Source organism: Euprymna scolopes, chromosome 10 (genome assembly GCF_053919585.1).
Source record: "Euprymna scolopes isolate OS-2025 chromosome 10, ASM5391958v1, whole genome shotgun sequence".
Classification (NCBI taxonomy): domain Eukaryota; kingdom Metazoa; phylum Mollusca; class Cephalopoda; order Sepiida; family Sepiolidae; genus Euprymna; species Euprymna scolopes.
The window spans coordinates 71,332,327-71,358,615 of record NC_136491.1 but is presented as its reverse complement, the minus strand read 5'-3'; the positions used below and the strand labels follow the sequence as shown (position 1 = coordinate 71,358,615).

The 26,289-nt window shown below is 33.3% G+C and overlaps 1 protein-coding gene across 1 annotated transcript; it reads left to right on the top strand.

The window, feature by feature from the left end:
- Positions 1 to 5,187: 5,187 nt before the first annotated feature.
- LOC145286096 (soma ferritin-like) lies at positions 5,188 to 24,875 on the top strand. Its single transcript, XM_080134775.1, has 4 exons — positions 5,188 to 6,463; positions 21,162 to 21,308; positions 24,371 to 24,496; positions 24,632 to 24,875. Exons 1-4 carry the CDS (start codon positions 6,359 to 6,361, stop codon positions 24,767 to 24,769), a joined length of 516 nt encoding a protein of 171 aa, XP_079990901.1. The 5' UTR covers positions 5,188 to 6,358; the 3' UTR covers positions 24,770 to 24,875.
- Positions 24,876 to 26,289: the final 1,414 nt, after the last annotated feature.

Sequence of the window (26,289 nt, the reverse complement as noted above, 5' to 3'; positions counted from 1 at the left end):
AATTTTTAAAAAATTTATTTCCTACTTCGGTTATAGTTTAAGATACTGATTTCTCCCTCTGATTTTAATGACAGGTGCCCGAAAAAAAATGGGGTTTCCATTTTCGAGGATAAACTGTAGAAGTACCGAAAATTCATAGTAAATATTAACTGTGCGAATGTATATTACAGTTAACAACAAAAACAAAAGCGAAGAAAAAAGCACATGCAACAAATAACGGGTTTGTTTTACTGTACACAGATTCGAAAAAGTTGTCACAAAACAAATGTTATCAAAGGCGAGATAAGTTACTTTTCTACCTAACTGGATAATTTTTTAGTGTTTTCATTGAATGTAGCATGTTTATTCGTCTCGAAAAACAGTGTTTACCAATGTATTGGAAAATTAAAAATGGCGCTAGACTCGCTCTTTGACACGGTAAGTTTGGGAAAAGGAGTTAAAAATAAAAAACTAGACAAAATGCTGTTTAAAACTCGCCCAATATATGTTACCGTGACATAGGCTGACATATATTCGGCGGGTTTTTAACAGTATGTTGTCTAGTTTTTTTTATTTATAACCCATTTTCCCAAACTTACTGTGTCAAAGAGAGAGTTGGGCGCCATTTAAAATTTTTCAATACATCGGTAAACACTGTTTTTTGGAGCTGAATAAACATGTTACATTAAATAAAAACACTAAAGTATATCCAGTTAGGTATAAAAGTAACTTATCTTGCCTTTGAGAACATTTATTTGTTATATATTTGTTTTGTGACAACTTTTTCGAATCTATGGAATTTAGGAAAACTCGTCCCCGGAAAACTCGATCCCGCAAAACTCCTTTCGCTAGGTAGGAAAACTGATCCCTTATTGAATAAATATAGATTGAAAACACATTTTATGACCGTTCTTGAAGATATTGTCTTTAAAAGAGAATACACATTCCATAATATTTTTAAAAAATATTTTTACTTGTTTACTGTTGTTTAAAAAAAATTAAATTAATTTTTCTAAGTTTTAGTTTTCTACCTAGCTTTGAAAGTTTTTGGTCTTTCAACTTATTTAGTTTAAAAAAAAAAAAATAAAAAGTAATGTCGAGTGTTACTTATAAAAAAAAAAAATGTCCGACATAAGAGGATCACGTCTTAGGAGGATAATTGCTCAAAAATGGAAAATTAAAGAAAATATTAAGGTAGATATAGTTTTAAAACGAGCCCCCCCCCCTCCCAAAGAAAATAAATTTGTATATTTTTAGGTAATAATGCACATCCCATAATATTTTTAAATATTTTTACGTTTATTGTTTTAAAAAAATTAAATTGATTTTTCTAAGTTTTCGTTTTCTACCTAGCTTTGTAAGTTTTGTGTGTTTAAACTTATTTTAAAGAGTTTATTTAATTAAAAAGAAATAACAAGTAATGTAGTAAATAATTTGTAACAAAATGTCCGAAAATTAAAGAAAATACTGAGGTAGATATAGTTTTAAAACGAGCCTCTCCCACCTCCAAAAGAAAATAAATTTGTATATTTTCAAGTACTGCACAAGTGCACAAGTGCCTCCGAAATGACTTTTAAACGATACCCTCCCCTCCCGATGTTAAGAATGGCTTTCGAAATAATAATGTTATTATTTCAGCGCGGTACCAAAATTACATAAGAAAATTACATATTTTGTTTTGTAATAACACAAGAATTATTTAAACTGAATTAATTATTCTAAATAAAATAATTGCTTTCTTTGATAATACGTGTTTCCTTTATTTTTGTTTCGTAATGACACAAAAACTGTTAAAACTAGAGTATTTTTTTAATAAATATTTGGTTTCGTTTTTCGTATCAAGTTTTTTTTTAAGCAAGGGTTAAAAATAATTTTTTTAAATATTATGTGGGTGCATAGTCTCTTAAAAACAATATCTCCTTCAAGAACGGTAATAAAATGTGTTTTCAATCGATATTTATTCAATAAGGGACCAGTTTTCCTACCTAGTAAAAGGGGGGGGTACGAGTTTTCCGGGTACGAGTTTTTCGGGTACGGGTTTTCCCGGGAACAGTTTTCCGGGCACCGAATCTATGTGTACAGTAAAACAAACCCCAAATATAACTATTATCAAACGATAGAAAATGTTATGTTCTATCGACCTGCATAGATGTAAACTTTTGAAAATTGAATAAAATGCTGCTAGAACGTTACATTTTTGCACGGTTGGTCGGTTGATGGCATTTATTAGATGTGTTTTTACCAGTATTTTGTTTAATTTCCGGTATACCTAATTTCCTATTTTGGAGCGACTAGCAAAAATCCTCGTGCAATGCTTAAGGCAGCGATGTAATTTTTTTTTTTTTTTTTTTTTTTCGTTCTAATTGAACAGAGTGGACACGCAGTTTGTTTGGAACTAAAAATGCTTTAAAATATGTTAAACATTAAAACACACACACAAACTTATCCAGGGTCGGTAGGAAAGTAGCTTATCTTGCCTTTGGTAACATTTATTTAGGTAAATATCCAGATACGCTATAACAGAACACCGACCACTCTAATTTGATATTTTGTAGGTAATTGAGGTCGCTGACAACGAATCTGATAGTCAAGCTTGGGGCAAATTTACCGTTTGCATGGTATTAACCCCTGAACCCACAAACTACTTTCCACCATTTTGCAGCTTCCGTTTACGCTACGCACGCGCGCTGTAGCACAAACGACGGCTTAAATTTGAAATTAGATGAAAAAGAAATAAAGCAAGAAAAGAAAAGCACACCAAGTTGGGGGGGGGGTATTTAGTTTATTCTTTTTTATTTATTTATTTATTTTCCAGAACATAGAATTTTCTAATTGTCAAAAATACATTGTAGCACTTTTGGGGTGGGAAATTTAAAATTAGCTGAAAAAGAAATAAAACAAGAAAAGGAAAGCACTCCAAGTTGGGGAGAGGGGGCGGGGGTAAGTTAATTGTTTGTTTTTTTTCCTGGAACATAGAATTTTCAAATTTTCAAAAAGTAACGCACTGACATTTACCAATTAGAACACCATTTAACATTTTTCGAAGATTTTACTTTTTATATTGGGGGCGCGAGCGGGGGGGGGGGCTTTAAACAGTAAAATGTTCGAAAAATATTAAATGGCGTTCTAATTGGTAAATGTCGGTGCGTTAGTAACGCAGCGCACCGACATTTACCAATTAACTGTTTTTCCGTAAGTAACGCACTGCGTTAGTGCGTTACTTACGGAAAAACGGTTAACTAAACTGTAGAAGCACCTATTAAGCCACAAGTTCTATAATTGAATCCCCCTCCCGCAAAAAAAGAACGAAAAACATAAAAATGTTTGGTGCTTAGGTTTTTGTAAACCGCATTAAAAACTACGTGAGACAAAAAAAAAAAAAAAAAAAGGTCCCCCAATTTGTTGTAAGTCATTAAAAATGTCAGTCCGTAATTTTTTGATTGATACGCCATGTGAGAAGGCAGTTTGCTAGGTGAAGCAGAAGCACTGAAGCAAGCCGTCGTTTATGCTAGTGCACTGCAGCGCGCGTAGCGTAAACGGGAACTGCAAAATGGTGGAAATTAGTTCGTGGGTTCAGGGGTTAATACCATGCAAACGGTAAATTTGCCCCAAGTTTGACTATCAGATTCGTTGTCAGCGACCTCAATTACCACTAAAAAACAAATGAGACTGGTCGGTGTTCTGTTGTAGTGTATCTGGATATTTACCTTTATATATTTTTCACGTTTTGTTGTCCCACTCCCTATGGTAGAGAAGGAAAAAAAAAATGACATAGTTAAAGTAAAAAAGGGAGAGACAAAGATAAAAGTAAAAATGGTGCATCTAGTGAATAGTCTCCATGTTAAGAATGATTTTCTAAATAATAATGCTATTACGAAACCCATTTCGTAACATAAACATCACCGAACGCCGTCGTGTACTTAAATTCGTTCTAATTCAGAGAGTGATCCGCGCTATTGTTTAAATCGTATTTCCACGTTTAATTAAAGTTTTATGTTTTTTTTATTCAGGTGTAAGGTTAAAGTACAGAATATGTACAAAACACCCTCCCCATGTTAAGAATGGCTTTTTAAATAATAACGTTATTATTTCAGCACGAATCACTCTCTGCATGAGTACCCTTAAATTAATAAAGTTTAAGGTGTATAACTGATCAGAATCAATAAGAGAATCGTGGAAAGCTGTGTGAGGACATTAAAAAAATATTGGCACATTTGTATTTCCAGAGATGAAATTAATCTCAGAAAATACAAAAATAAGGAAAAATAATAATTTCAAAATGGCGCACATTAACAGCCTTCATTCTCCCGCCATTTACATTTTTAAGATATTTATTTGGTTTTATGTTCATTTCCACCTTCTAACTCACTTTTTTATTTTTTATTCTAACCACTTTATTTGATTTAAAACACTTAATGTTTAGATAGCTAACATTTCATTACTCCTATGCAAATCTAGAAAGCGAGAGCGCTTTCGCTTTCTTCACTTCTTTTGACTCAACAGGCAATAGCTAATTTAAAAACTACCATCACATTTAAATGAAAAGAAAACATTTGACTTTTACCAAGACAGATCAAATACATTTAAATTCTATTAAAAATTTGGGAAAATTCATTTAAATTTCCCTTCAGCAAATGATATTTTTAGATAAATAAAATGGCCCCTTTTCGCCATTTAAAGCCATTGTTACTTGTTCGTTTATGTCAAATGATTAACGAAAATAATCTAAAATTATGTTGGCGGACGGACACACATACCATCTCTTATTGCTATTGAATTTTCTTCCGATTATTATCAATCACCAAATTTCCACATAAAATTTAAAATATTAAAAAAATTTAAAAAACTTGTACGATTTTGAGGTGGCTGTCAGTTTTGGAAGTTTTAAAAAAGAATTCACGTAGAGTTGATATTTCCGAATTTCACAACTCGCTAAAAAATTTTTATCGTGTATTTATTCATTAAGTTTCAGATTATTATAGACCTCCTAGAACTGCATAGAACTAAACTCCCACCGCAAAAACAGGGACTAGATCATTATGGTCTAATCTCTGCTGGTTTGGAGGGCCTACCCTAACGCCGACCAGCCCAGCTCCCTTTGTTTTCTTTTTAAGAAGCATTAGAACTTAATTGATCAGGAGGGGGGGGGGTAACCAATCAATAATTACCAGGATATTTTATTTCTGAAAATGAAACACAGATTCAATTATAGTTTAAGTAAATAAAATTTCAGTTTGCACACGATTGGTGACATAATGAATGGCTTTCTACTAGTATTTTGTTTAATTTTCGATTTTTGGGTCACAATTGCTTTAACGAAACAGCCATTTTTTTTTTCATTCTAACTGAACAGACTGGATACTACTACTCTTTCAAAATAAACAAACGCTTTAAAATAAGTTTTTAAAAACTTGTATGGTATTTAAAAGAGTAGACTTTGGTAACATTTAGTTGTATATTTATTTTTTCATCCACTTTTGTTTCTGTTTATTGTAAAAAAAAAAATGCTCAGGATTTTTTTTTTTAAGCAAGTAAAAAGTGGCAAAAATCACTCCGATTTAAAATGGCTGACTTCGAAACTTAACGCATTTTAGACGCAACATAGCAAACCAAATGTTTGTTTTCTTTTTGGATAAAGGTAAACATCACCATTGGCAACAAATTATTTTAAAGAAAATTCAGTCACAAAAAAGTAGTAAAAACTAAAATTGTTTTTGACTGTTCCCCAATTGTATATATTTTTTAATACTTTATGTCGATAATAATATTAATGTTTACCAAATAAACGACAAGTCTGGATATTTTCACTTAAAAAAAAAAAAAGAGCTGTTAACGACTCGATTAATTTCGATTGTTAACACTGTGTGATAAACTAAATTAAAGCTTTATTTTATCTGCAATTTAGGTTTATTTTGATTAATAACACTTTTTGTTTGACTATAGTGATAGCAAGATTTAAACTAAGCATTTTATACTTTATTAACTAATTAAGTCATTTATTTACTTAATTATTAATCATATTTTGAAATAGAAATTGTTTTTTTTTTATTTTTTGCGTCATTAAAAACAGTTCGTTTATTCCGCATGCGTCATGTTTTCTTATCACGTGACCGCTCGTTAGTATAAATAGTGTTGTGACCGAAGCCGCGTTTCAGAATTTGTCTTGCTACGTCAGTGAACGTACAGACCGATTCTGTCATCAAATCAGAACGAAAAAAAAAAAAGAGTCAAGTGATTATTATTATTGTTACTACTTGAACGAATTCACGCAAAAAAAAAAAATAATAATAATAACAACAAAAGAAATTCCATCCGATTTTAATTATTCTCAAATATATCGACTTAATTTTTAAATTTCGATATCGAAAACCAACCGAAAATGAGCGACAGCCGACCCCGTCAGAATTTCAGCGAAGAATGCGAGGCTGGCATCAACCGTCAAATCAACCTGGAACTGTATGCTTCTTATGTGTACGAGTCTATGGTAAGATTTTAGTTCAATGATTTATAATTTAATTAACTTTATAAACTAATTAGAAATCGATAAAGAGAAAAATTCACTACCGTCTCCAATCGGATATATTTTTTGTAATTGCTTTTCTGAATACCATGCCGTAAATGCGACACGACATAAATTGGTTTTGACTAATGTTTTGGTAATTCTATATTCCTTTGAAATAATTTATTAATAACTTTTATCAGAAAATATCTTATTTTTGCTAAATTTAATTTGCATTTAGAAACCATCTAGGAAAATCCGAAATAGCGCGGTTTTTTTTTTTTCTCCTTTAGCATATTTCTTGAGTGAATGTAGTTTTTTCAACATTTTTATTTAGGTGCTAGTGCACTTACTGATCCGCGCTATTTTTTTTAAATCGTATTTCCAAGTTTAATTAAAGTTTTATGTTTTTTTTTTTTTGCTTAATTGTAAGCTTAAAGTATAGAATAGTTACAAAACACACTCCCCATGTTAAGAACGGCTTTTTAAATAACATTATTTCAGCACGGATCAATAAGGGCACTGCCCACTGCGGCACTGCAGTCCACTGCACTAGTACCTTTATGTATTCTATTCTTGCTTAAAGTGATACTAAAATAAACATGTGCGCGTCCGTCGACGAAAACGCAAGAAAGGGCAGTCTTTATTTAATTTTCTCAAGGTCGTCAACAACACCGCCTTTCTCTTCGGAATATTCATTTAAAGATCAGATTAACATTTTATAATAGGATTTGTAACGTTAAATAATCACTTGAATATATCTGAAGACATTTAATAAACAATGGGCATTGATAATTTTTTTTACATTTAATAAAAACGTTTTATTATGGAAGTTACTTCATAAAAAGACCTGAAGCCACTTGATGTAAGCAAAAATATACTTCAAGGTTAAAAACTAACCAATGTGTTGGACGCAGAAAACCGCAATTCCTTCCCCTCGTCGGAAACATCGCTCATGGAATATGAGGCCTTAGTAACAATAAGCGAACGAGTTACGAGGCTTTCTCTGCGTTCTTAAATGACGGCCATTTAAATGGTGCTATTTTCAAGTATCGTATAAGTACTCTAACAGTTTTTTTTTTTTTTTTTTTCTCCAGTTAAATTAACCCCGAAAAAATCATTTCACTCTGCAAACACTTTTCTGTTTTGCCACATTGTGTGTAATGTTGCGTCTAATAACGCGATTTTTACGATCTTGGAATCGCCATATTTAGATGAAGTATTGTTTTGAGTTCGCCACTTTTAGCCTAGATAAAAAAAATCTATTTATAAAACTCGTCAGTCTATTATGACTGCATAATGAAGTATTGTGACTTATTGGAAGTGTGCCCTCCTCAACAACCTCTGTTTAAATAGTTGGCTGGGTTATTTTACTGACAGGGTAAATGTTACTACTTAAATTAGAATGGCTAAAAATTGAAATGTGCAAAATACTTTTCTAATCCAAACATTCTCCTTGAAATCGTTTGCCTTATCAGTGCATTATTTTTATTTTTTTACTGGTGCATTTTTAACATATCCAAGTAAATTGAATTCCGTTCGCGCAAAAGAGTGAACCCTCATGTTAAGAATGACTTTATACATTTGCTGTGGTATGTCGGAATGCACAAGTGCCTTTATTAAAGGAGAAACCGTTTAAAGTTAAAATTTTAGTATTCTGCATACTTGAGGAAAAACTCATTTGAAATATGCAAATATGCGAGAATAATTCTGTACTTGAGCCGATTTTGTTGAAATAAAACTTAGAAACGTGGCATTTTCCAGTATAGTCAACAAAACGAAAGTGATAAAATAAACTGATGACAAATAATTATTACCAAAGGCAAGAAAAATTACTATTCTACCTTCCTGGATAAGTTTCGTGGGTGTTTATTTCAATAGATGGTATTGAAATGAATTGTAAACAAATCATGGAAAGTTATTGGATGGGGGTTGTCAACTTCGATAACATCGTTTATTTGACCCTCTTGCAGTTTAAGGAAACAAATGAAAAAAATGGGGCATGATTACTGTAGCTGAGTTCTGGAAATTGCCGAAGCAGTTTACGGAAAGGAAAGAAGTTAGCGATCAAACTATACCTGAATAAGGTTACTCACAGAAATTGTTCAAGCGCCGGGAAATTTCACCAAAAAAAGTTAATCAACGAACTTGAAATATAACAATGTTAAGTACAAAATAAACTTAACGTACACAAAAGTAAACAACCTGTTATCATGAAACGATGGTAATTAATCAACAAAAATTGAATAAAACTTTTTAGAAGTATCTAAACGTTTTATTTTTAAACGAATATAAAAAAATTAAAATTAAAAAAAAAAAAACAAAGCTTTAATCATAACCAGAAATTAACGATTTAAATACTTCAAAATCTGTTTCAAAGTGTTAATCATCCTGACGCTGACGGATTACCTAAAATAAAAACAAATTTATTTTTATTTTCGTTAAAAAAAAAAAAAAAATTAAAATGACTTTAAATACTTCAAAATCTCCTTCAAAAGTTTTTATCATTTACAAGTTTATGTAATTTGTTTTTGATTACTTACCATCGTTTCATTGTAAGAGGTTGTTTATTTTGGTCCAAATTATATTTTGTAAAATATGCTTAGTTTTGCTATGTCTAAGCTGGTTATCTCCCTTAGATTTAAGTATCCGTTGACATAAGCGCCAACAATTTATTGTATAAAACATAATTTTAATGGGTAAATATCCAGATCCGCTACAACAGAACACCAACCACTCTAATTTGTTTATGTATAGGTAATTGAGGTCGCTGACAACGAATCTGATAGTCAAACTTGGGGCAAATTTACTGTTTGCATGGTATTAACCCCTGAATCCACGAACTACTTTCCACCATTTTGCAGCTTCCGTTTACGCTACGCGCATGCGCGCTGTAGCATAAACGACGGCTTCACCAAGCAAACTACGTTGCGGGGGGGGGGTAGAATTTTCTAATTTTCAAAAATACATTATAGCACTTTTTGGGAGGAAAATTTAAAATTAGCTGAAAAAGAAATAAAACAAAAGGAAAGCACTCCAAGTTGGGGAGAGGGAGGGGGTAATTTATTTGGGTTTTTTTTTCCTGGAACATAGAATTTTCAAATTTTCAAAAAGTACCGACATTTACCAATTAGAACACCATTTAACAGTTTTCGAAGATTTTACTGTTTACATTGGGGGCGCCCCCAATGTAAACAGTAAAATCTTCGAAAAATGTTAAATGGTGTTCTAATTGGTAAATGTCGGTGCGATACTTACGGAAAAACGGTTAACTAAACTGCAGAAGCACCTATTAAGCCACATGAATCCCCCTCCCGCAAAAAAAAAGAATGAAAAACATGTTTTGTGCTTATGTTTTGTAAACCGCATTAAAAACTACGTGAGACAACCCCCCCCCCTCCCCCCAAATTTGTTGTACTTTTCTTTAACTGTAAGTCATTAAAAAAAATGTCAGTCCGTAATTTTTTGATTGGTACGCCATGTGAGAAGGTAGTTTGGTAGTTTATAATTATAAATTGTTTTCTTAACCCATTGTAATTTTGTATTAACTAGCAGGACCTGTGGAAATTCCACAGCGGCATCTTTCATATGTAATATATTGCTGCTTGGCATTCTGTAGGTGTTCAGCGTGAATGAAGACACCATCATATTATTCTAGCCCTTTTGGTAAAACTGGTTCGCCCTCCCCTTTTCTAAAATAACTTTGATATATTGTCTGGGCTGATTATTTCATTACAAACACATCAATCAATTCCGAGTATTCTCATAGTATATATGTTCCACCTATCTTATCCAATCCCAAATGACGCCGTGTATTCTAGTATATTTCTGAGTGTAGTATCTCAGCATTCCAGTGACTTTACCCCCCCCTTAAAAGTTTTTGCAATTAGTCATGAGGACATTACGAATGAAAATATGAACTTGTGATTACTTGATATATTTACCTGATTTTTGGAATCCGCTTTACATCCATGTGATTTTTGGAATATGAAATCTTATGTCAATGTAGTTCATCATAAATATATTATATGCATCTTTTTAAACAAGCTAATGACGTCATCACCGGAAGTAAACATGTCAGACTATTATCCCCCCTACTCGAAAAGGGGGATTATGCTTGGAATCTCATTAAACACTCTCCAAATCCATTAGCTCACATTTAGTATAATCTATATATCTACGATAGCGTGTGTATTCTTAAATCTCAACCAATGAAATTTGCCAGAAAGCGTGACGCACAAAAGAACACAGGCTATCGTATTAATATATAGATAATGGTGCTAACTTTTTTTCAATGAATAAATTGCCAGTAGTATAATTAATAAATTAACTTTTATGCATTTATAAATGAAGGGAGGGGGGTCTGCGACTAAAAGAAAAAAAAAGTCGCTCAGTATGCCGGAGTAATGTTAAAGAAATAATGTATAATTTGTCCTTCATAGATATTGGTCCTGGATATGATCTTAAACTATATCCAGTGGTGAGGCCCTAGCTTGCGGGCTTTGGGGAGTGTGGAGCCACCCTTTAATTGCCATTGCTCCCAGGTCTACTCTGACCCGTAGTGGTAGTACCTGTTAGGGTCCCAACTATGGGTTAAATAGAAACCGACTTGAAAAAAAAATATATTCTATTAAAAACCTTTTCAAAATCACTGGATTTGGCATTAAATAACCTGGAAAGGGTTGATATGCCGTAAAACAACCAATCCATAGATATTTGAATTTTGCTGCCATATTTTTTTGACACGATAAACAAGTCTCATTCCTACCACTGTCATATTTTATGATAATTAGTTTTTTTAGCAAACATTAAGTACATTTATTGTATTAATTCGTTAAGACTTTGATTTAATACTTAACTTGGAAATAATTCCAGAAAATTTATATTTTTCTTGCCAGAAAAATTTAAATACGACCTTTGTCATAATGAATTTTTATGTGAAATGTAAGGATTTTCAGATTTGAGATAAAATTATTCCATGTATTTTTTTATTTCACACTTTTTTCTTTGAGAAATTAACTTAAAACTATAATCTTTGAAACAAAAGAAATCAAAAATTTTAAAAATTATTAGCCCACGTTCAAAATCATGCTCACTACCAAATCAGCCATTAAATTGCACGTACCTAGTATTTACCTACAAACGATCTTGTTGCAAATAAATATGGTTTTTAATCTTGTATTTTTTTTCCAAGATTAAACATTTTGTACATTTTAAATTTTAATAAATCCTTTTGTAGCGAGAACAACACGAAAGGCAAACGATAACCTGTGAACTAGGCTTTATTCATCAAGAAGTACAGATATAAAGGCTGTAACAAAAAAGGAAAGAATTGTTAAAAGCATGCAAAGCAATGAACGATGTTAATGACATTCACCCCAGGTGGAAAATTTTCAGAGTGGGGTTATGGAATGATACGCAAAAGTTCAAGTTTAAACATCTCTATTTCTCAGGTGGTAGGGGTGGACACGTTGCTTACGAATAAGTTCTGATGGGTTTTTATCAGGCGCTATATCAGCGGATGAAATTTCCCGGGATTCTTCAGATATGTAAGGTTCTAACAAGGTTGTGGAGGTTCAGCTTCCTGTGAGATAGTACCGTTATTAGTGTGTAGTAGTGTATCTCGCGATTTTGGGGCAAGTTGTCGCAGTGACACTGTTTCCTCTCTTCCAGTTGGGAGTCTAACGTGGACATATTGAGGGTTGCATTCCAGCAACTTGACTTCGTTGACAAATGGCTCGTACTTAGATAACCATAGATTACGTTTCATCAGGACTGAACCTGGATTTAAAAGCCAACTGGGAAGAGAGGTGGCAGATGTTCATTTACGGTTGAACTGGAATATCCTCTCGTGAGGTGTAGCGTTAATAGCAGTACACAGTAAGGAACTTGTTGCTACTCCCTTATGCAGAAAGTCTGCTAGTTTTGTTGAGAGGAATGATGGACCTCATGCCAAACAGTGAAAATAATTGACAGAAACAATTTATGATTGTTTGTGAGGTCATATCTCAACAAGGAAAGGCAAAGGGGAAGCGCAAATATTCGTTGATGATTGTCAATAGATATTTATTTTGACCGTTTGATGGCAATGGGCCCTTAAAATCAACACTTAAGTGTACGAATGGTTGAGTCGCTTTGATAAGCTTGAAATTGGTGGGATGGAAAAATCTCGGTTTTAATTCTGCACAAACTGCACAGTTCCCAATAGTTTGTCGAATATCATCGATGGAATAAGGAAGATTATGCAGGCGTACAAAATGAGACATTTGTGTTATACCTGGATGATACAATGTAGGTCTTTAAGGCCCGTTGGGCTAGTCGAGGAGCAAACTGCTCGAGAAAGTGTCCACGGCTGCATTCTCTTTCCCAGGACGATAGATTACGTCAAATGTGAGTGTTGATAGTTCTATTCTCCAGCGTTCCACCTTCTCGTTTTTTATTTTGCTTGAATGTTTCCGGTCATACATGAATGCCACAGAACATTGGTCTGTAATAAGCTTAAAAGCGGAACTAGTAAGGTAGTGATGCCATTTACGCACTGCTTCGATAATGGCATGTGCTTTTTCAACAGAAGAGTAGTGTTGTTCACTGATTGAAAGTAATCGAAAAGAAAGCAACTGGATGCCCATTCTGATTGAAAGTGGCAGCCAGAGCAATGTCAGAGGCATTGTTACTACATTAAGGGGTATGCTGTGATCGATTGTTGTAAGGGAAGCGTGTGAGTTCTTTGAGGTTGGAGAGATCGGTTGAGCAGGATTCTGGTAGAGGGCAGACTCAATTTTGTGCTAGACATCGAATTTTGTCTGAGAAGCGAGGAATCCATTGAGCATAGTATGAAAACATACCGACAACCCGCTACTGTGATTTTGCATCTTGCGGTCGAGGTAGATGTCTTTAAGCCTGGAAGCGTTCAGGGTATGACTTTACAACTCCCAATGACACTTCATACCCTAAGAGGGTGATTTTCTCTGTTCGTATAATGCTTTTGTTCTCGTTGAAACTTGTGTTTCCTAGCAACATCTAAGAAATGATTAAGATTTTCGTCATGTTCTTTCATAGTACGACCACATATCGACATATGCAAAAGTGTTGGTGATCTTCTGTTTTATTAGGTTGTTTATAGACCGTTGGAAGCATGATACACCGTTTTTTACACCGAATGGAATGCGGCAGAATTGGTACAGGTTCCCACAGGCTTCGAAGGCTGTCAATTTCTTCTCTTCTAGTATCGGTATCTGATGATTCGAACTCGAATCCTTGAGGCGAAAGCGAGAAAAAAAAACAAACAAAATGTGATGAATTAAGTTAAGTGAATTAGGTCAAACATCAATCTTGGAGTGAACTTTGTTTTGGTTTAGTTTCCCCAAGATGTCGGGTCGAAGACCAGTTTCCCATAAAAAAAATAGGTGTCCATATGAAAGCAATTGTCTGATATAAGGTTTCCACCGCATTGATCAAAAGCCGATTGCTTTCTGGACGTTCCGGCATGATGCCGAGAACACGCAACGTTCGAATTTACTCACTTTATTTATACTAAAAAGCAGGACAAACAGGCAACACGGTGAAATAGCGCGAATCTCATAAAAGTCGACGGAAATAAATCTAGACGCAACGCGTGTTCCCAAAGCCTAGATATTATCTAGTGGGTATATAAACACTTCTAAGCGATAGTACCCCCCCCCCCCCAGGACCGTCTGCGAAAAAAGCCTTTTTGAGACATACAGAAATATGCGCGTCGCATTTGCCTTTTATATACATAGATAAGGACATTCAGTTCGTCAGTAGGTTGGCAGTTGATTGCGTTTAGGAAATTGTTAAATGTGCGCAACCAATGTATCCAATGGTCTGAAGAATCGGGCGCTGAAGGGCTACCATCAAAACGCTGTGGCTTCAAGAACTGGTCCATTCTTGATGAATAAATTGTGGTGAGGACAACACGAAAGGCGAATGATAACCTGTGAACTAGGCTTTATTCATCAAGAAGTACAGGTATATAGGCTGTAACGAAAAAGGAAAGAGAATTGTTAAAAACATGCCAAGCAATGAACGATGTTAATGACACCTTTTACTTATTTCTGTCAATCATTTTGAACTTTTTTTTTTTTTATTCAGAAAAATCAAAAGCTTAACCTACATAGAAAGGAATTCGGTTATCTGAAAACGCTCACATTTTTTCATCTCTGCAAGTTTCGACATCTCGTATAACATTCTTTTAGCTCCAATTTAGATAAAATCTAAAATCTTATGAGAAACCCAACATTGGTTAGTCAAAATGAGTTGCTCAATGTTTTGTCATTTTGATGGGGGGGGGGTCTGTTTTGTTAGATAATTATTACACAAGATTTCATACAAAATCTAATTTTACTATTGACATGTTTTCAGTTTCATTTCTTTTTTTTTTTTTTTTTTTTTTTTTTTTTCTTACATTTTAATGTCCCAGATTATTTTATTCTGTAACTACATTGCAATAAGTTTTGTCAGTCGAAGTTGTGTAATAAGAAAAATTTTTAAGATGTCAATTTACCATGTACATTATTACCCGACGTTGCTTCGAAGTCTTTAGTTCATTTATCACTATCTCCTAATTTTAAGAAAATATTAAAAATTTTAGAAAAATATCTTCAATAAAAATTAATCTGACGTACAATTCTCACCTAAGCAAAGGTTGCACTTAGAATGTGAGAAAATTCTGTGCAGGTTACAAGTGGTTTTGTTTTTATTTAATGATTTCCATTTAAAATCAGTATTGTACATGCTTGAAATGTGCCAATATGTGAATAAGCTAAATCAAAACAAAATGACCACTAAATTTGGCCCAATGTCATGTTTATCTAAGAAACAAAACTCTAAATAGTTATTTAATTATAAATATTTAACAAATATAAATCTTTAAATGAACATACAGAATTCTTGTATTCTCTAGCCACAAATTTTAACATTTACCATATCAACTAATTTTCCACCAAATTGTCATTGTTCTCAAGTTAAAATGTTATTTTGCTCATTAGGCGCCTCTGACCCGTTGTGTAAAATGTTATTACACGCATAAAGTAGTGGTGTAATTTTCTGTGTTTATAGTTTGAGTCAATTTCTATGGGAGATCATTTATGCAGAAATTTATGAATAAAGAGGATAAAAATTACTTCCGGAATAGTAGAAACTCTCCATGAAGCAAGCGAACAACAGATGTATTTGAAAGAAACAGCTGACCTTATAGGCTTGTATATACTGATGTTTATTAGCTGTTTTCTTTTCGGATAAAGTTAATGTCAAGAGAGCCTTTCTAGGGCTTTCCTCATCTAAGTTTTATAGGATGGTGCTTTTTGTGGGTGGGGGGATTTCATACCATTTCTCTTTTTATATATATATATATATATATATATATATATATATATATATATATATATATATATTAGTCATGTTTGGGGGGGTATTTCATCTTATAGATAATATTGGGTCATCAGGAGAGAAGACGCACCGTTTCAGGGCCTTCCTCTCTACGGCTTGTTCGTATTGCCCCCCCCCCCCCACTGATGTGAGACCCAATTATCTGCTCGATACAATTAAGACGTTTGATAATTAAACGGTTCTTCTACGAGCAACGGCTTTGCGCATGTCGTTCGATGTTCAAAGGTTTCGATGTGTGTGCGTTAGGACGCGCACATATTAAATGATGATCATAATATTAGTAACAATAATAAAAGTACTATATATACAGGGTGACCCCCAAAAAAAAAACAAAAGCTAAATGGAGGCCATCTAGAACATATGCTGTAGAACGGGGGGGGGGGGGGCAAAGACCCTAGTGTTTTGATGTGATGTTTTGGATATGATAAACTAGTTATGACCAAAGTTTTATTTCATTTGGACAAAACGCTAAGAAACAGGGCCTGATTAGAGTTGGGGCCGTTTTTTGGGGGGTCATATTGTAACGTAACCTTCACGGGCCAGCTTTTTTTTTTTTTTTTTTTTTTTTTGTGCTACTCTTCACCTTAGTGTAAACTAAATTTAATTCTAATTAATCATTTGGAAATTTTCACTTCAACTTTGTATATCTTCCTTACATAAATTTTAACACTTTTAGTCTGTTTTTATAATTGACTAGCGAGGGGTATCCGGCGTTGCCCGGGTGTTTAGAGGTGTGTGGAAACTCGGGGGGGGGGGGAGTAAAAAAAAGTAAGTATGAGGATCGAACCCGAACCCTTGAGGACAAGTTGTAAATTAAAGTGCGAAAAAAAAAGTGCAACGTTAACCATTGCCCCACTGCAACATGCTAACGGAAACACGTTTGAATTTATTTGATTACTTGGATTTAGCAGGTGCCCGTTTTAATGGGTTAATGAAGTCAAGTTTGACTGCGGGATTTCATTTACTGCTCAACGCTTCCCCCCCCCCCCCCCCCAAGATGTTATAGGAAAAGGACTAACCCACATGTGGCGAGCGACAAATGTTGAATATTTATCTTCCCGAAATCGAGCAAATTAAATAGACAGGCGAGCTTCGTTAACTGAGATATTACGATTTATATGTGATATAAAGTTTTAAAAAGTTGAAGCGAGCGACTGCTTCTCTGAAAAAAGCCTTTTGTAGACACACAGAAAAAGCGAACACACATACATACATTTTCGCTTTTATATTTATAGACTAGCGGGGGGGGGGTACCCGGCGTTGCCCGGGTGTTTGTAAGTGTGTGTGTGTGTGTGTATGGAGGGGGGATAATTAATAATCCTGCTTAAATATTATAAAAAAGACGATGTAAAAAAAAAAAAAAAAAAACCCCAAGACCAAAACTGAAAAAAAATGACATAAATAAACCTGTGTATGGGGGGGGGGGGGTAAGTTAAAGAATAAGCGAAGTAATAAAAAAAAACTTCGCCCAGGTGTTTAAAGGTGTAAAAGAAAAAAAAAATAGTTTTGGTCGGGAGGAGGGATTGAACCCGGAAGCCTTGACGCGGAGGTGGAAACCAATGCCAACTACTTAACGGTCTCTACCACGAGTGAGAGTAATTGATTAGCGTGTTAAGTTAAGCCTTATAAAGCTAGTAAGAGGTTTGATTGACAAGAAGACGCTAAATGAGGTCATCGCAGGATCGTTATTTTTAGTTTTCACTTTCCCCAGATGATGGTGGGAAGGGGGGAAAGCAGCACGAAAGCCGAGGAACACGTTTTAATTTAATTTCACTGTATTTATACTAAAATGCAGGACAAACAGGTGACAGAACGAAATAGTGCGAGTCTCATAAGTCGACGTAAATAAATCTAGAGACTACCCGTGTTCCCAAATCCTACATATGATATAGGACATATATAAACAGTTTTAAGCGATAGTAATGACCCTGGGAGCATGTGCAAAAGAAGCCTTTTTGAGACATACACAAAATGGTCACACACATTTTGCCTTTTATATATATAGATTAAAGATAACTAGGAAAAAATTTCAATATTTCCAATTATGGTTGCACTTTTTCTGTTTATGGCAAGTATTTGACAATATCAGATCAAATTTTCATTTCCATTCATTCTCAGTATTTATAATTCAACTGATAAACCATGTATCCCGTCAACCTTTATCCTTAAGTGACTTTTGGTCTTGATAAATGATGATCAGTGTATATATGTTAGGATTTAGCCATCAACTAGTATTAAACTACAAATGAAACATTTTTAGAATTTTACACTACAGTAACAATGCATAGCCTCTGGATAACCACTCTTAGAGGTACCCAGTGTATATATGTTATGATTAATTGTAAAATTCTAAATTTTGAATTTTCATTGATGTACGCCAAAAATTGGATGTTCTTGCATTCTTCTGCTCAACTAAATTGTACCTAAACTACTGATGAGATAAGAATTTTCATAAATTCTTCGAATTTAAATTATTCGATTGTTCATAACAGCATATAACCAAAAGTAGCAAACATTTCAACAAATGATTATCAAAACGAATTGGATCTAGTAATTCGCTCCTGTTTGTTTGTACTTTTCTCAATAACCATGGCTTGAATTTTTTTACATTTTTCACAAACATTAATCATGGTGAAAGTAAATTTTTTTTTTTTTTTTTCCCCCCTTGTGGAGCAGGGGCACATGCTCGGCTTTATTTATTAAATTTTGATATTTGTTCCATTTTTATCAACCATTGATTATCGAAAACAATTAACTAATTCCCTGCAAATTTAACATTTTTTGAGGACTGGTTGAAAAGTAAACTATTTGATTGTAATTAATATTCTTGGAAAAAATTAAATTCTACATAGAAAGCAACAACTGTTGTAGGTGATTCCCCTCCCTTTATAAAGGTAGATTATGTCTTTAGTATTAAAAATGAAAACAATTGATTTGTTTTATCAATATAAAAATTGCTATCATTGACAAGGTAGCATGAGAATCCCCCTCCTTTAGAGCAATTAAAAGAAACCTTGCTTTCGACAAGAAAAAAAGCTGTATATAGATCATTCATTTTGATATTTATTGTAGTTCTTGGAACTAAAAATAGTTTTCTGCAATACTGATTTGTTAAGTGCAATAATTGGAATTTTTTAATTGATATAACCTTAATTTTGTTAATATTTAACAATGATGAACCATAAAAACAAACTTGCTGATGCTTTGGTTTTTGTTCTTAAAGAATAGATTTCTTGTCACAATGCACCAAAAGTTAGTGTTATTATCTTAAAATATTTTTCCAAAATAAATGTTATCTAAATTAGATGAATGTGGTTCACCAAAATGTCTTTCTGCAGAGAAAATATAATTTTGTCTGTAACGTGCATCCAGGAGATAAGCGCCCGCGTGTTTGCGTGTTGTGTGGGTACGTGGGAGAGACGGACGAGGGGAAAAGACTTCCCTCGAGACCAGCTCGGCATGACCGACCGAAAATACAAAAGAAAGACCAAGATGGCGGCCGCCGTCTTTTGTAAAGTACGATGTCTCGCAAAGTCACACGAATTATGCAAATTTAGCCGGCCTACAACGACAATAAAAGCGGGTGATGAAAAAGATGTTGGGAGAGCGACGATTGAGTTGGTCGGGAAATCGTGTTGCTGTTGCTTCTCGTGCCGTGTGAGGATATTTTACCGCTGTTGGGTCCGGTCTGAGTAACCGTTTGCGTCCGTCTAGGCACCTTGCTAGTTGGATTCCGTGCAGAACCGGTGTATAATGGTTATTGAATTGCTGCAACATTTATAACATCTTTTCCTGAACTTACCGTGTTAAAGAGAGTCTGGCGCCATCTTGAATTTTTCCTTATACATCTACAGAGGGCGCAGTAATTCTTTTTCTTTTAAAGGACTTTCCTTACACATTTTGTTACATTGTCTGCAAGCCAAATTGTACAAACAGTACTTGCATCAATTTATGCAATATTACGAAATCATCGCATTAAAAGTTTAATCTGAAGAATCGATAAAGAAATAACATGGATTTCAGAAAGTCACAAGAAATGGATTTATCTTTAGAAATGAATTCCTTTCTTAAAATTTTCTTTTCTGTATTGTATAAAATGTCTTTAGAGATAGTTTACAATTGTTAGATTATTTTTTAAATTGTTAATCAGCTTTAAAAAATACCTTATTGGCGTTGCTGATAAATTCTGATGTTAAAACAAGACTTCGTACAGTATTTACAGGATCTAAAAGCTTTAGTAAAATTTTTATTTTCTCTAACTTTTGCACAATCTTATTCTGTCAAATATTAAGACTAGCCTGGGTGTTTACCGTTGCTCGGGTGTTTGGAGGTGTGTGTTGAGCAAGAAAAAAAAATGGTAGTAGGCAGGTAGGCTCGAACCTGTAATTCAGAGGAAAAGAATGTGCAAAAAACAAAAACCTGACGTCTTTGCTGTTGCGCTCATCGCCAAACTGGAAGTGATGTAGGTTTAAATTAAGGCTAGGCAATCAAAAAGAGGGGATGACTTTTGAAAATATTGGCAAAAAAAAAAGCAAGTGCCGAGTTGAGGCTGAAGGAATTAATGTTTTTTGGTCAGTTTTTTAATATTTGTTGTCCGGAGGGTCAAGCTTCAAAATGATACCGATCTCATGAAAATCTGTCTCCTGTTGAAATACAGACAGGTGAGATTTATATTATAGATTATCTAAAATCTTTATTGGATTAATGAAAGTCAAGACTTTGTATCCTTTTATTAGATTTGTGTATCTTGAATATTTCTTGTGGTAGAAGTAATTTTATTTGAAATACTTTGATATTTTAATATTAGTCAAATATTTACATCAGATTAAACACTAATTGCAAGATTCTGCAGTGTTTGACTAAGTTGCAATCTCTGATGATTTGATGTAGCAATAAAGTCTAGACGACTTCCTTTAGCAGGGATTTGTTTGTCCGAAAGCCTGGAAAAGGTTGAGACTGAAATGGTTTTCAGTAATATGCAACATTATAAATTACTAAAATTTAAATTTTCTAAATTTGCTTGGCTGTCAAACTTTCATAGAGTAAATGAATTAAGAATCTTATTTTACATAAACTGTTTAAAGATTGGTATAAGGAATCTATTTAGTATTTATTAGAAGATGGTTCTGACCTAATGAATGCTGGTTAAATGCCTTAACCTGAAGCTTCAGAATATCCAATTTAAAGCTTTAATAAATTCAATACTGAAAATAATTCTACTTCACAGCAACTATTTATTACAAGTAAAACTCTAATTTTTCTTTCTCTTATATAGGCATTTTACTTTGATCGTGATGATGTTGCTCTTCATGGCTTCAAAAAATTCTTTCACAAGAGATCTGGTGAAGAACGGGAACATGCTGAAAAATTCATGAAATACCAGAATAAAAGAGGTGGAAGAATTATTCTCAAGCAAATTGAGGTGAGTTATATTTCAATTTTCAAATTAAATCCATATGTAGTTGTGACTAAAATATTTTATTGAAATCTAGTCCTATTTTCTTAGCATGAAAATTATCTTAAATTCTGAAAATGCCAACAATGATCTTGTCTAGGTCATGTTTAGTCTTTATGAAGAGTACTGCTCTATTGACTATATTCGGCTTTCTCAACTCTTTCTGAATTTTATAGCATAAGTTTAGAATATCTTATATTTATTTAGGTTTATGATCAATATCAACTTTGAAATACTTTGAATTCTAGTAAAAAAAAAAAAAAAAAGCTGTCTAGTGAGATTCAAATACATAATGGCATAAAATATTGCAAGTGACGGTAAATGTTTTATCTACAACACAACTAAAAAAAATGCTTAATTTACCCAAATGAGTTTGATTGCGGTTTTACATCTTTGCATAAATCTAAAATACTTAAATTTTAAAAAACATAAAATATTAGTATTTGAATTATTCAGACTACTGTTCTCATCTGTTATTATTTATGTTTTGGCCGAAACAAATTTTATTAAATTATATAAACTATTATTGAACATTTATCAAACACATTTTCATTTTTAATAAAGATGTTTTCTTTGTACATGTGCTGAATGAGTATAATTTGATGTGAAAAGTAGTTCTACAGACTAAAAGAAATGATCCAAATGTTGAAACCTTGTTTTCTAATGTTATTTTCATGTTTTAATTTTAAATGAGTTTAAAGATTGAAGAACCTGACATTAATATCAACATCAAATTGAAAGTATCAGATTCCAAATCTGTTTACTTTGGCTCTTAGATCAAGTATTTAACTGTAAGGCCACAAGCTGCAAAGAGGTAAGACCTCAAGACTCTTAACCATGGCTAATGATTCTTGAGGATGGTATTTTGATGGCTAAAGAGTCATTATCTGCAACATTTTTACCGAGACCAAACAAGTGATCAAAATTAGATTGTCAAGCGCCATCATTATAATCCATAACTTATGGCTTCCACCTCCCAGCTCCTCTTTACTCGTTTCTAAATATCATGGAAGTAGTGGTTTTGGGTTAATCAATTTGTTGGATAAGAACTTGACATGTACATGAAACTCTCTTACTCTTCCCAAAACAAGTATGACAATTTGTCATGGTATGGCAAATATTCCTAGATCCCACTCTAAAGTAACCACCCTGATTCCTAATAGTGTTTAGTATGCAGAGAAGCAGTAAAAAAAAAAAAAAGGAAAGAATGCTTTTGTTCATGCCCAAACAAGGCATATTGCAACTTGAACATAAGGGGCTACTATTTGGGACCATGTTTAGGGGAGATGAATGTAATGTTTGTTTACATTACATTTAAACTTTTGCATGTCGGTACAATCTAGGAAGAAGGTAACAAGTAGGTAATTCCAAAAGTCAGTCTGAGATGGAAAAAAAAAACCCCTCTTATTTGAGTAGAAGGCTTTCTGGAATTTTAGGACCTCAACAGTGGAGGAGTGATTTTTGTTAAACGGGTTTGTCCGGAGTATGTACATTGAGGAGGGGTGTACAAGTCCAAGTTAATGAAAGCATATTCCATTTAAATACTTGTAAAACAGGCATAGGGATGCAACATTGGTGATGGGACAGGAGTTGGAGTTTAGTTGGCAGTGCAGGACCTATTGGAGTCTCTTCTTTAGACTTTGTCCAAATATTGAAAAATTGGCTAAAAACATTATCTTAACCTTCAACGGGGCACTTTTCTACAGGGAGGGGGGTCGCTTTTTTCGCCAATATTTTTTAAAGTCATCCTCTCTTTTAGATTGTCTAGCCTTAATTTAAACCTGCGTCACTTCTGGTTTGGCGGTGGTCGTAACAGCAAAGACGTCACGTTTTTCCTCTGTGGTACAGGTTCAAGCCTGCCTTCCTACTACCACTTTTTTTTTTCTCAACACACACCTCCAAACACCCGGGCAACACCGAGCTGAAATACTAGTATAGCTATAAAAGTGAATGTGTCTGTGTGTACATTTCCCTACACAATAACTGTCAATTTTAAGTCTACAGACTCAAATTTGATATACAGGGTACTGAGATTTGGGGAAATCTTTGTAATCCGTTTTCAGCCAGAAATTTGGCTGTTAAGGAATCAAAATTCAACGATTTGACCTTTAAGAACTCTACCAAACTCCTCCGCCAATTTTTGGTCTAAACACTTGAAATTGTAGATATAGGTTCCTTAGACATGGATCTAACTTAATAACTTGATTTAAGCCCAAAACAAATGTTAAGGGGTCAAATTTTAAAAGAATTTGACCGCTTCGGTCTCAACCAATTTACTCAGACAATTTCTGGTCTAAACATTTGAAATTTTACATAAAGTGTATTCAGAGATAGGACAAGCTTTTTAATCGGTTTGGGTCGAAAATTTGAGTTACCAATATATAAATGTATGTATGTTTGCATGTTTGCTTAAAACTTTCGACAGAAGCGACGGATTTTTACTAGATCAGCATCGTTTTGAAGTTCAACCTTTCAGACGACAAATATCGAAAAATTGGCTAATAACATATCTTCACCTTTTAACTGGACATTTTTCTACGGAAGTCGCTTTTTTCGCCAATATTTTCGAAAGTCATCCTTTCCTTTCGATTGTCTAGCCTTAATTTAAACCTATGTCACTTCCGGTTTGGTGGTGGTCATAACAGCAAAGACTTCACCTTTTTTTTCCCTGTTCTTTTCCTCCTTTGCGATACGGGTTCAAGCCTACCTTCCTACACCACTTTTTTTTTTTTTTTTTTTTCAACACACACCTCCAAACACCCGGGCAACGCCGGGCTGAAATGCTAGTTAAATGATAATTGTTATAAATTGTTTGATGCTATCTTTTTTGTCCCATAAAACAATCCTAATATGCAATAAAATAAAAATATAAAATTTATTAAATATAAAATTTATTAAATATAAAATGCTAAAGTTTAACAATTTACTCTTGAATGCAAAATTGTTCACATTAAATCTTAAATTTATTTTAATTAGAAATTTAATCACTTTAAAGTCTGATAGTATTAAATGTATTTTGCTATTTTTAGAAACCTGAACGTGATGATTGGGGAACTGGTTTGGATTCCATGGAAGCAGCTCTGGAGCTGGAGAAAAGGGTGAATGAAGCCCTTCTCGAGCTGCATAAAGTTGCCGATCAGAATGGTGATCCTCAGGTAAATGGCTAATAAATCATTTCCATCTTGATTTTAGTAATTTCCTTTTTGCAAATTTTAATTTGAAGACTTAATAAAGTGAAGAGGGTAGCAAAATAGATAAGTTATTTGTATTTTTCTTTTCCCTCTTTTCAGATGATGGATTTTGTTGAAGGTGAATTTCTTGTTGAACAAGTCGATGATATTAAGGTCCTGTCCGACCATATCACCAACCTCAAACGTGTGGGTGGAGGATTGGGCGAGTACCTGTTTGATCGCAATCTGGAGAGCTAAGACCATCTTCATTTTTGGTAGATGGCTCCTCTAATGTCTTCTCACCAGTTCAAAGATCTGATTTTCAAAGGAAAATAAAATAATCATTTGATTTAAAAAAAAAAAATTTCTGACTTTTTTTTTTGTGTGGGAGGAGTGGTTGAATCTTTTCTAAATGTGTTTTTTTTTTTTTTTTTTTTAAACTAAAATGTAATTTAAAAATTGATAGAGAAAGCATGACAATAAGAATAACTTGTTACTTGGAAAATTTGTGAATCCTTTGTTTTTAAAATTGCATCCCATGAATTTATTTCATGAATGAAAGATAGTTCCCGCATTAAAAGAAATGACTAATTTTGATTCTTTTTAAATGATTAGCAGTTACATGTTAGACATTTGAAATTTTAATTCTAATGATTTTTTCACATTAGTTGTTTCAATATTTAGATGTTAGAAACTACAAAAACATTGATAATTAAAATTACAATAGATATAATTAAATTATAAATTGTTGGAAAGAAGTTGTCAACAATACACAAATCATCCACAATATTAGAATCTGAAAAGTGGTATGTAAAATTGTCTGCCACGATCTATGATGTTGGTAGTGTATCTACTCACCACTATTATTAACGTAATTTAAAGCTTGCGAAACTAAAAGCAATCAACTGTTTTATCATGTAGGGCTGTGGAATCGGCAGAGAATCGCCTTTGATGTTTGAGGACAAAATGCAGTTCTTGTCCAGAATTTGCTCTACCTGTAGCAGAACAGATATATTCCAAAAATCACTTCAATTGATCTAGTAGTTGTATTTTTTAGCTAAGAAAATCACATTTTATGAGTACGTAAAATGGAATCTGGTGTTGCACATATTGAAGAAACAAGGGCAGATAACCCACAATAATTTAAACTTGCTAAAAAAATTGATCAATTTACATGATTTTTGGAATATTATCTTTGTTTCATCTCGGGTATTTACAGATTTTTCTGTAGTATTTTGTTAATATAGAGGGAATTTTGGATAATCACCTTTAAATCCTGATTACTACAAAATTAAAAGGTTATTACTAAAGCTATAACAATAGAATAGTCTTTTCATTGTTTTAACTCAAATATACATCCGACAGGTAATCAACTGAGAACCACATCACTCTATATAAAAGCATGTAAGATATCAACGGACATACACTCGAGTCAAAACAATGAAAAGAATATTCTGTTATAGCCCTAGTTATTAATACTGAATACAATTTCAAAAAGTTAGATAAACACTTTACAAATTATGAAAAATCTCAATAGCAAATTAAAGGGAACTTGTTTCATGATTTAATAAAAGCTTTGTAAAAACTTAGGTCGGTCTCTTAAATTTTCCAAAATACTAGTCTGGACAAACTTTAAAATTTCATCTAAAATTTAACCTGCAGAAAATTGCATGTTTTGTGTCATGTTGCAGATGACAGGCCAGTGATGGACGAAATATCTTGTTCGAGATTAGACCACTCAGAAAAAAAAAATTTTTTTCATTTCATGACATAACTTT

Excerpts from the sequence above, each read along its gene's own strand:
- LOC145286096 (XM_080134775.1), top strand. The coding sequence starts at position 6,359 with ATGAGCGACAGCCGACCCCGTCAGAATTTCAGCGAAGAATGCGAGGCT. Across the intron at positions 6,464-21,161 it reads CTTATGTGTACGAGTCTATG|GCATTTTACTTTGATCGTGA; the intron begins GTAAGATTTTAG and ends TCTCTTATATAG. Across the intron at positions 24,497-24,631 it reads ATCAGAATGGTGATCCTCAG|ATGATGGATTTTGTTGAAGG; the intron begins GTAAATGGCTAA and ends CCCTCTTTTCAG.